The sequence below is a fragment of the Callithrix jacchus genome, chromosome 13, assembly GCF_049354715.1.
Source record: "Callithrix jacchus isolate 240 chromosome 13, calJac240_pri, whole genome shotgun sequence".
Classification (NCBI taxonomy): Eukaryota; Metazoa; Chordata; class Mammalia; order Primates; family Cebidae; genus Callithrix; species Callithrix jacchus.
The window spans coordinates 121,635,642-121,646,159 of NC_133514.1; the positions used below are offsets into that span (position 1 = coordinate 121,635,642).

A 10,518-nucleotide genomic window follows, 5' to 3' on the forward strand; every position below is an offset into this window, starting at 1 on the left:
GCCTTTCCCCCGGTTGGTTGAAATGTTTGCTTACATACCTCACTCCCGGCTCACTGGAGCTGCGGCTTAAACGTGGAACAAGACGCAGCTCAGCCGGAAGAGAGCATAAGCCTCCAACCTCAGATGGACACCAGTGGACACTTCTTGAGGATTCGGGTGTCGGGAAGGTGCCCTGAGATGCTGGTGGGCCCGTGGCTGGGACGGCATGGATAGGGCTTCGGACCCGGGCCTTTCAGAGGTGACCCGCACCTCACTCCTGGAAGACGCGAGTCGAGCGTGTGGTTCTGGTACTAACTGCGCTCTTCGCTGTCCCCCTAGGGAAGATCCTTGTCCTTCAAGACCTTCCTCATCTGGGTGTTGATCAGTATTTACCAAGGTAAGACGGGATCCTTAGTTTACTGGACTCAAAACTCTTAATTTTGATCTTTTAGCAATATTGTTTTTACTTCCAAATTCAGTTCCAGTGGCTTAGAACGTCATCAGCAGTGAAATGCTGCCTTGTGTTTATCGTGTCAGTGAATATTCCAGCAATGTGGACTCTCTTTTTCACTGACGCGTGTCACCTGAAAACTGACTTGTTTTTAATTAAATGTTAATCCAGAAACATTGTAACAAGCACTTACCGCATTGTGTGCCCTGAACAATGGTATCCAGACATCGAAACATTTCTCAGCCTCTACTTGACATTTCTAACGAGCCTAGCTAGGACCTGTCTTATTTTGTCCATAATCCAGTTATAGCGATGACTTGTTCATCAGCATCCAGTATGGGCATAGGCGTTATCCCCCATTTTTCTTTTTTCTTTGAGACAGCGTTTCGCCCTGTTGCCCAGACTGCAGTACAGTGGCACGATCTCAGCTCACCACAACCTCCGCCTCCCGGGTTCAAGCGAGTCTCCTGCCTCAGCCTCCTGAGTAGCTGGGATCACAGGCACATGCCACCATGCACAGCTAACTTTTTCGTATCTTTAATAGTGATGGAATTTCACGACATTGGCCAGACTGGTCTCGAACTCCTAACCTCATGATCTGCCTGCCTTGGCCTCCCCAAGTGCTGGGATGCCAGGTGTGAGCCGCCGCACCCGGTCTGTCCCCCCTTTTTTTTTTTGAGATGGAGTTTCACTCTTGTTACCCAGGCTGGAGTGCAATGGTGCGATCTCGGCTCACCGCAACCTCCGCCTCCTGGGTTCAGGCAATTCTCCTGCCTCAGCCTCCCGAGTAGCTGGGATTACAGGCACACACCACCATGCCCAGCTAATTTTTTGTATCTTTAGTAGAGACGGGGTTTCACCATGTTAACCAGGATGGTCTCGATCTCTTGACCTCGTGATCTACCCGCCTCAGCCTCCCAAAGTGCTGGGATTACAGGCTTGAGCCACCGCACCCGGCCCTGTCCCCTATTTTTAAGGGTTCTCAGTGAGGCTGGTGTTTCCAGTCTGTTTCTCTAGCTGGCTCATGCTGGGCTCATGCCGTGCTCACGCGTCATGGGAAACTTTCCTGTGTTTTTCAGGTGGCATCCTCATGTACGGGGCCCTGGTGCTCTTCGAGTCCGAGTTCGTCCACGTGGTGGCCATCTCCTTCACCGCGCTGGTGCTGACCGAGCTGCTGATGGTGGCGCTGACCATCCGCACATGGCACTGGTTGATGGTGGTGGCCGAGTTCCTCAGTCTGGGCTGCTATGTGTCCTCACTCGCTTTTCTCAATGAATATTTTGGTAAGTTGCCTTGGAATTATTTTTTGAATTGTCGTCTATTCATGATTTTGAAGCTTTTTTTTATTGTTACTTCTGAATACGTTGTCTTAAATTTTGGAATATGGTAAAACCCTTATCAGAAAGTGCCTGCTCTTACCGTCCATGCACCATGGATGAAGGCGCTGTGTCCCGTCGGTCACTGGCCGGCTCCCCCCAACATGAGGCGCTGTGTCCCGTCAGTCACTGGCCGGCTCCCCCCACGCCCCATATGAGACGCTGTGTCCGTCAGTCACTGGCCGGCTCCCCCCACGCCCCATATGAGACACTGTGTCCCGTCAGTCACTGGCCGGCTCCCCCCACGCCCCATATGAGACACTGTGTCCCGTCAGTCACTGGCCGGCTCCCCCCACGCCCCATATGAGGCACTGTGTCCTGTCAGTCACTGGCCAGCTCCCCCCACGCCCCATATGAGACACTGTGTCCCGTCAGTCACTGGCCGGCTCCCCCCAACATGAGACGCTGTGTCCCGTCAGTCACTGGCTGACTCCCCCCACGCCCCATATGAGATGCTGTGTCCTGTCAGTCACTGGCCGGCCCCCGCCCACATGAGCAGCACGGCCCCTCAGGAGTCCCCGTCAGACCTGTGGGAGTGAACAGAGCCACGTGTGCAGTTCTGGCCTCAGTGCCTGAGTGTCCGTGCAGTGGTGAACCTGTAGGTAGGAAAACATGAAATGTTCCTGTTCTTATGTAAAAAACTCTCAAAAAATACCCCTGGCTCATAAGAAATGATTATTTTCATATTATAATGTCCTAGTTATTTTTCTTCTGAAAATAAGCTTTTAGAATATTTTCCTGTATGATCATGAATTAACGTACTCAGGGTCGCATTAACACACCACATGCTGTAGTGAGGTAACAAAATGACACAGACACGTGCCGTGGGCGTGGGCAGGACTCCTCGCCTCAGCCTCAGCTTTTGCATCTGCAAACAGGAGACGGCATCACTGCCGTTGGGGCTGGTCTGAAGATGAGTAGAAACGCGCACACGCATGTGCATGGAAGGTACGGGGCTCCTCGTACCTGCGGAGCACGGCGAGTCCTCCAGCCTGTGCGCCGAGCTCCACTGAGACCTGCACAGGTCTCTGGCTCCCAGGGACTGCCACAGCGTGTGCTTTCACTCGCAGTAAACTCGCTGTTGTGTCTCAGCAATGTTTAGAAAGTTGTGTGCTAACAGGCAGCCAAATGAGAGGCTAAAGCCACACTGAGCACGTTTCTCGCTCTGCCGCTCTATTGCTTTCTAATGTATTGATTTGTTTGCTAACGCCTTGAAATGTCCTGGCATCTCCTTTAATCTGTCCTTTATTTTCTTTGTTCCTGTTTTGGAACAGGTATAGGCAGAGTATCTTTCGGAGCTTTCTTAGGTAGGTAAAGCTATCATTTCTTTCTAAGTAGAGAAATGTGGCCAAACAATATGGATAAAGAGACTTAACTAATAATAAAAGTAACCCCTCCTCTAACCCACTGCTCCTCACACACTATCTGATGTCACAGGAGCAGGTGGCATGTTCCTGCTCTGCTGGTCGAGGGCCGAGGTGCAGCTGGCTTACCTGAGTGAGGGAGGGCCAGGGCACCCTGCCATCTGCTGAGGATTGCATGAGCCCCTAAAATGTGTTTGACTTTGCGGCTGTAGTGGCTGAGCTCCTGGAAAGCACCGTCAGGGTCTTCAGGAAATGAGTCAGCACAAGCGTCTGCCGTCCCCTTCGTGGCTCTGACCCGCCCTCAGAGAGCCAGCGTTTCCCTCCGTTTACTTCTGCACAGCCTCTGACTCTGCTCCGTAAATCTGTTTCTCCATCTTCTGGAACAATCTAAAGGGCTCTCCACCCTCTGTAGACTCGAACTGTGTGCACATCCCATTTCTCACATGCCTCTTCCCATGAGGAATTTCAGTAGCCTGGTCCTCACCAGCACAACTTGGGTGTGACAAGCACACGGGTTCTTCTGGGAAGATTTGGGAGGTGAGGGGTCAGGACATTCTGGATGGCCGGGCCAAGGGCCTTTAAGAGCAGACTGGTCTGAGGATTTCTGTTGCAAATACCCTGAGCCACCCATAAAGTCAGCTCTACCTTAAAAGAAAGGCCAGCCTAGACGGCCGAACAAACCGTGGAGCTTAGGTGAGTTGGCACCACTGAGCCACCCATAAAGTCAGCTCTACCTTAAAAGAAAGGCCAGCCTAGACGGCCGAACAAACCGTGGAGGTTAGGTGAGTTGGCACCACTGAGCCACCCATAAAGTCAGCTCTACCTTAAAAGAAAGGCCAGCCTAGACGGCCGAGCAAACCGTGGAGGTTAGGTGAGTTGGCACCACTGAGCCACCCATAAAGTCAGCTCTACCTTAAAAGAAAGGCCAGCCTAGATGGCCGAACAAACCGTGGAGGTTAGGTGAGTTGGCACCACAGCTGGCACTTTGGTGCCTTGGAAAATTCTGCCACAGAATGTTGTCTACCCAGTTAGTGGTATTTGGTGATTAATTAGTCATCTGCAGCCTTTTTTGGGGGGGACAGAGTCTCACTCTTGTTACCCAGGCTGGAGTGCGATGGCATGATCTCAGCTTACTGCAACCTCCGCCACCCAGGTTCAAATGATTCTCCTGCCTCCGCCTCCCCAGTAGCCGGGATGACAGATGCACACCACCACACCCAGCCAATTTTTTTTTTTTTTTGTATTTTTAGTAGAGATGGGGTTTCACCATGTTGGCCAGGCTGGTCTCAAACTCCTGACCTCAAGTGATCCGTCTGCCTCGGCCTCCCAAAGTGCTGGCATGAGCCACGGTGCTCAGGCTGCAATGGCTTTATAATGCTATGGTTCTGTTTTTTCCATTAAAAGAGTGCATTATGCCTAGTCTGCAGGGGAGACAATTCTACAGTCAGGACGAACCTGAGGTTGGACACCAGGCCTGGCCCTCTAAAGCACAGTGATGCTTTCATGCAGGCTGAAGGGACTGCCCAGTGGCCTGATCAGGTCTGTGGCTGTGGCCATGAGGGCCCAGGGCTTCTTGGTTGGCTCTTACCTTTTTCTCTGTTTCCTGCCAACAGATTTTACCTTTATCACCACTGTGACCTTCCTGTGGAAAGTGTCGGCCATCACCGTAGTCAGCTGCCTCCCACTCTATGTCCTCAAGTACCTGAGGCGCAAGCTCTCTCCTCCCAGCTACTGCAAGCTGACCTCGTAAGGGGCCGTGCACCCCCAGCAGGCTGGCCGCGGCACCACCGCCCTTTCCAGTGATCACAGCGTTTGCCATTGCTACCAAGCGAGTGCCGCAAGAAAGGGAGGGCACGCTGGGCGAGCCCAGCCCACGGGTGCTGGGACGGGCTCTCCCTCTCAGTGTGGGGCATCACCCCTGCCAGGCGAGCCCAGAGGCTGGGACGGGCTCTCTCATCTCAGTATGGGGTGTCCCCCCTGCCAGGCGAGCCCAGGGCCCAGATGCTGGGACAGGTGCTCCCTCTCAGAGCCGGTCTTCACCCCTGCTTGCGTTTTTCTTTTGTATTGTTTCTCAAAATTTTATTTCTATATTGAAGCAGCTTGTTTCTACTGAAAACGAGCCCTAATTATTTCACTCTTACTTTGAAAGGTTTGTCTTCCTCCGGCATTCTGAGGGTTAGAATGGAAGTTTAATGTCTGCAATTCCCTAACATTCACATTCTTTCTTTGATGTTAAAACAAAGTCATTCCTGCTCAAATGGAATAAAAAGGAGGCTCCACGAAGCCCGTGTCCACATGAGCTGCAGCTCTGGCTCAGACGGGCTGCCCTTGGCTAAGACACGCTCGCTTTATACTCGCATTTCCTCAGCAGAGACACTCATGTTACTGACTCCTCACACAGAGCTTTCTCACACACTCTAGGCACATGGTACAAACACGTTTCCAAGCATCACTCCATTGCAGCCCCCAGGAAATCCTCGCCCAGAGGCTTCTGCCACCACAGGCCTTTCCTGTCCTTTTCAGATTCGTAAAACCCCACTCGAGCACCATTTCTAGATGTAGAAGCAGCTGCCCTGTGAAGCTCACTTCCCCTAAGAGGGCCCAGCCTCCTGGAACAGGTTTCCTCGTTGGCGTGGCCGAGAGCATGCCCTGATGGAGAAAGCCTGTGGAAAGCCTCTGGTCTCAGCCCGACCCCATGCTTCTGTGAGGTTTGGAAGGCCTCTGGGCCAGGCATTAGTTTTCTCTGCTGTGTCCTTCACCGGGGGTGCTCCTGGAAAGCTGTGTGTGTGCCGTCACCTGCAGCAGCACCTGTGCCTGGAGGTCTCTGTCTCACAGGAGAGCTCCTCCGTGTTTTCTGGGCGCCACAGTCTCTGTGCCGGGAATTTCATGTCTTCATGTTCTACAGCGTTGCTTCTTGTCAAGGTGGGCCCCAGCGCCTGAATCCTGGCTGAGCTGTGTGCCTGGGGCCCCAGGGGAGTTTCACCAACCAGCTAAGGGGCTGCCCCACACCCACCCACCATCCCCCACAGCTTTTTTCGCCCCCAAGAAAGCAATAAAGCTGCTTTTTTTCCCCATACCCGTCATCAGCACCTTTGAATGGAGCTCCTCAGCGGCTCATCTGTGCTTGAACATTCTGAGTTTCCAGGCGGGCCTGGCTCTATGAGGACGCGATTTCCTGCGTCCCCACAAGGTGTCGCTGGTGTCCGCTCAGTAATCTGGACGTGTCTGGTCCTGGCGGAGGCTGCCTGGGATTTTCCCTTCTGCGCACCGAGTCGGGGTCACCCTGAAGTCACTTCCTGGCTGGGGCTGGCTTGGTTTTCACGTGTCTTTTTTGCTTCTGCCGGAGCAGTTTGCGTGAGGGGCGTTGGGCCGGTAGAAATCTGTAGCCCATAGCCAGCAACCCGGGAGATGGGGTCACACACTCAGGCCTGGGGGTGGAGGCCAAGTACAAATCAGAGGCTGCTCCCCTCCACCTTCCTCCCCTGCACCTTGAAAAATAAACCACCCACCTGTGAAACTAATAGAATAATAACATTGTAGATAACCTCGGAAAAGCTGAACCCCGGAGCCTACAGCTTTCAAAGATAGAAACGACCAGGCTTAGATCAGATGGTTCCTGACTGGGGACAGCTGAAGATCCATGTCAAGAGATGGAGATGTGTTCAGGGCAGGTGGAGCCTGGAGGAGGAAGGGCTTTTCCTCTGTCAACGAAACCGTCCCCACCTCAGGCTGCTGCCGCGAGGGTTAAATGAACAGGTTTCTGGCAGACGTTGGTACGCAGCAAGGGGTCAGAACGGGGTCTGTGGCACGGATTCTCTCTGCTAGACTGAAGAAAATCATCGCCGAACAAAGGGTCCTTAGATGGACTTGAGACCTGGTTCCAGCCCCAGTTCAGGAGCCGGCTGGGGTCAGCATCGGACGGCATGTTTCCAGCAGCCTTGTGGCATGTCCTCATTGCCTTTGAGGTTCTGGACCCGGCTCAGCCCTAGACATTTTGAACAGACCTGTAGCCACAGAGGCCTAGGAAGAGCACTCTGCGTGTGTGCAGTGGGTGGTGCTCCGTGAGGAGGGACCATTCCTTCTGTCCCTGATGGGCAGCGCCCCCAGCGTGCAGTGCTCCTCTGGCTCCGAAAATCCAGGTTTACATGTAAAAGCGTGATTCCCCACGGCCCTGTCCGCGGCCAGAAGAGCTGGTCACAGGGAGGTACGTGCTGTGGAGGAACCAGCGGGGCCGGCTGCCTCATGGGACTCCTTGGACCGGGGAGGTTGAAGCCGAGGCCAGGAAGATAAGAGCAAAGCCTGTCATCAGAGCGGCTCACGATCAGGCCCGAGACGGGGCCTGGTGCTCTGGGGTGGCGCCAGGAACAGTGGGCAAGGATTTGCCACTGCTCTCCAAGTCTCATCCGATTCCAGGTAACGGCCAAGCGTTGAGGCCCATGCTGCGTTCCCAGGGCCTGTGAGCCTGTGCCCGTGATGGTCACCTGTGCTTTCCTCTCCTCTGAGAGGACCCTGCAGGGAAACTGCAGCAAGGCCGTGACAGAGTAGAGGGAACAAGCCTCTGGGCTCTGGGGACGACCCGGGGTTAGACCCAGGTGCACCCTCCACTGGGGTCAGCGCCTCCAAGGGCCTCCCTGTCACAGCTGGGCAAGCCCCTCTGTCCCACCCAGGAGCACCCCACCCCCCAAGCTCCCTGCACAGGGCCAGACTCCGCCTCTGGGCGCCACCCTCGGGCCTGTGTGTTGCTTTACAGAGATATGCCTTATCCTGGAGACCTCCAGGTAAGTTTCGGAAACCACAGCAGCCCCCCCACCTCACCGGCTTCCCTGGCGCGGACGTCTGGGCCGTCCGTGGTCCTGCTGCTGCAGGTGGGTGTAATTTCAGACTGTTCCACAAGGGGGAGCCAGAAGCCAAGAAATGGCACCTTCGAGGCCACCTGGGCAGACATCCCAACTCCGGCTCCAGGATTTTGGGGGTTAGAGAAACCGATGGCTTGGGAATTCCTCTGAATATGGTGTCCTGTTGAGCCCCAGCAAGCGAACCCTGAAACTGGGTCCCCAGGAAGGCCATTTTGGTCTAGCTGAAGAGTTCCCTCTCGTCCCATGGGCACTTGTACACAGGCGGCATCTACTTGTGTCTGAATGGGAAGCATGTCCCCCGTGGAGGGTTTCAGGGGAGCCTGAGCTCCCTGCATCCATCCCAGGTGCCCGTGAGCCCCTAGGGTGGGCCCCAGGGCCAAGCAGAAGCCCAGGAGGACGGGGGTCCTCCAGCTGGTTCTCCTGAGTCCTAAGTGCTCACTGCTGGTGACAGCATTTTCCACAATGGATTGTCCTGTGCATGTGGGCCTGGAAGGGAACCCAGAAACCTCCAGCCCCACCTCTACCAGGTTTCTGAGAGTTCTGGGTCCGGAAGGCTCCGGGCGCTGAGCTGGTCGGCCCTGGGGGTGGACGTCGCCCTGGCTGTGACCCAACATGTGAACAGAAGCGCTGGGGTCCAGATCTGGAAAGGTGAGGTCAGCACCGGTGGCGTCCGGACCCAACAGACCACGCCCCAGAAGAGACACACAGCCTTTGGAGTAATCGCTGTCTCGTCAAGGAAGAGAGGGAGGCCCTGAGATCAGGTGTTGCTGGAAGTCGGAAATCTGGATTTTTAGGTGAAGTCTGTTTTCAAATTGGGGTCCCAGCACTTGTTGGCATCCTTGGGTTGCCCTGGAGACCGTGTGGGACACCCGCAGGGGCACCGTCGGCAGTGGCTGGTCCCCTTGCCACCCCAAGGCCCAGCAGCAGTCAGCCTCAGACATTCTTCCTGTCCCGAGGGGGCTTCTCACAGCTTGCCTCAGCTTCTCCCTGGCAATGTCCAGGGGACACAATGACCCCACAGTGTTTGAAGACATTGGGGAGCCAGCAGGGCTCTCGCCCTGGAGGAAGGGGATGTCATAGTCCTCACGATTGCCTCAAGCAGGGGCTGCACTGCCAACGCTGCACATGGAGGGAAACCCCAGGCCCCGCAGACCCCGTTCTTCCTCTGGTGAGGCCTGGGGAGATGAGAACTCGACTTCCCAAGAGCCCCCGGAAAAGACAAAAGTGGGCCCCACCTCTGCCACCTGCAGCTGCCCTGGCCCAGGCTGTGCAGAAACCGAGCTCAGGGTGCAAGGAGGAGCTGCTCCCCACCCTCCATCGCAGGCGCTGTCTGCTGTCGGGGACACTCTTCATTGCATTTCTGTTTTTCCCTAAAGGGTCTAGTTGTAGTCCCTCAGAAGTTGTAAACCTAACATTCACTGCCTGTAGGTGCTGGGGAGAAAATGCTGCCCCTTCTCCTAGCTAAGGGCCTGCTTCTGTGCCCACAGCGCACGTCCAGCGCAATCACAGGGACCACACCACCAGGAGAGGCCGAGAGAGCTCCAGGTTCTCAAAATGCGTGACCTCTGGGCTTTGGGACTGCCCCCTTCACTTCCCCAGCCAATGGGGTCATTGTGTAGACAGTGTGGGCCCACGGGGTCCCAGGCCACATGCTGATGCCGACTCCAGGCACGGGTGCTTGTGGAGACCCTGCAGGGCTGGTGGTCAGGGGCTGTGAGTGCCCAGTCCAGGGTGCGCCGGGATCCTGGAGCACCCCACCTTGATTTTGTCCCACTGCCCTGTGTCTTCCTGGCCTGAGCCTCGGCTTGTCCAGCTGGGGCTGTCCAGGTGGGAGTGAGTTGCCAGTGATGAGAGAATCGAGTCCGCAGGACAGGAGCAGGGTGCCAGTAGGGGACGTCACTGCCATGGTTCCCTCACCAGGGACACTCACTAGCTGTCTCTGGCTCTGCCTGTTTCTAGGAACCACATGGACCGATGCCATCCCCAGCCCCCCCGTGAAAATTTTTGCTGCGTCCTCTGTGCCTTGTGCCTTCACCTGTGGACAGGGCCCCCTCCTTGGCCTCCAATTTGTGACAAAATGAAAAGAATCAAAAGACTTGTGGCCAGAGGAGAGCAGGGCGGGCTGGGGGAGAACCTGGGCCTTGGGCTGAGCCGTCTTCACATGGCCTTCAGCTCTCAGTGACCTGAAGACCAGGACCTAGGCCCAGCATGGGGACTGTGCAGGGGGACCGGGGGCATGGGGTCAGCTGTGCCGGGGAGCCGGCAGAGACAGGGCTAACGGCATAGCCCGGCTAACAAGTGGGGGCCAAGCACTCAGGGAGACCCAAGCAACCCTGACACTGACTCACGGGGTGGGTGGGCAGGGAGGTGCTGCTGGCAGGTTAGTGGCACCCTCCCTGGCTGTGGGGGGTGGGAGACTTGCAGGGCCGGGCGGGCACAGGCACCCAAAATGCCAATGCCTAACCACAGCCTGTGTTGGAAAGCTCATCCTG

General features: G+C 55.6%; 1 protein-coding gene across 19 annotated transcripts in view; it reads left to right on the top strand.

Annotated features, from left to right (window-relative positions):
* The window catches only part of ATP9B (ATPase phospholipid transporting 9B), a 280,109-nt gene extending 273,865 nt beyond the window's left edge, over positions 1–6,244 (top strand). For 15 of the 19 annotated variants that reach the window (XM_035271402.3, XM_078348295.1, XM_054244341.2 and 12 more), the window contains 4 exons: positions 319–376; positions 1,510–1,713; positions 3,081–3,113; positions 4,784–6,244. In XM_035271402.3, coding sequence (XP_035127293.3) covers positions 319–376; positions 1,510–1,713; positions 3,081–3,113; positions 4,784–4,920 — 432 coding nt within the window. In that variant the 3' untranslated portion in view covers positions 4,921–6,244. Of the gene's footprint in view, position 1; positions 215–318; positions 377–1,509; positions 1,714–3,080; positions 3,114–4,783 lie in introns of those variants that run through there. The other 4 variants (XM_035271403.3, XM_078348289.1, XM_078348288.1 and 1 more) reach the window with 2 other exon arrangements.
* Positions 6,245–10,518: the final 4,274 nt, after the last annotated feature.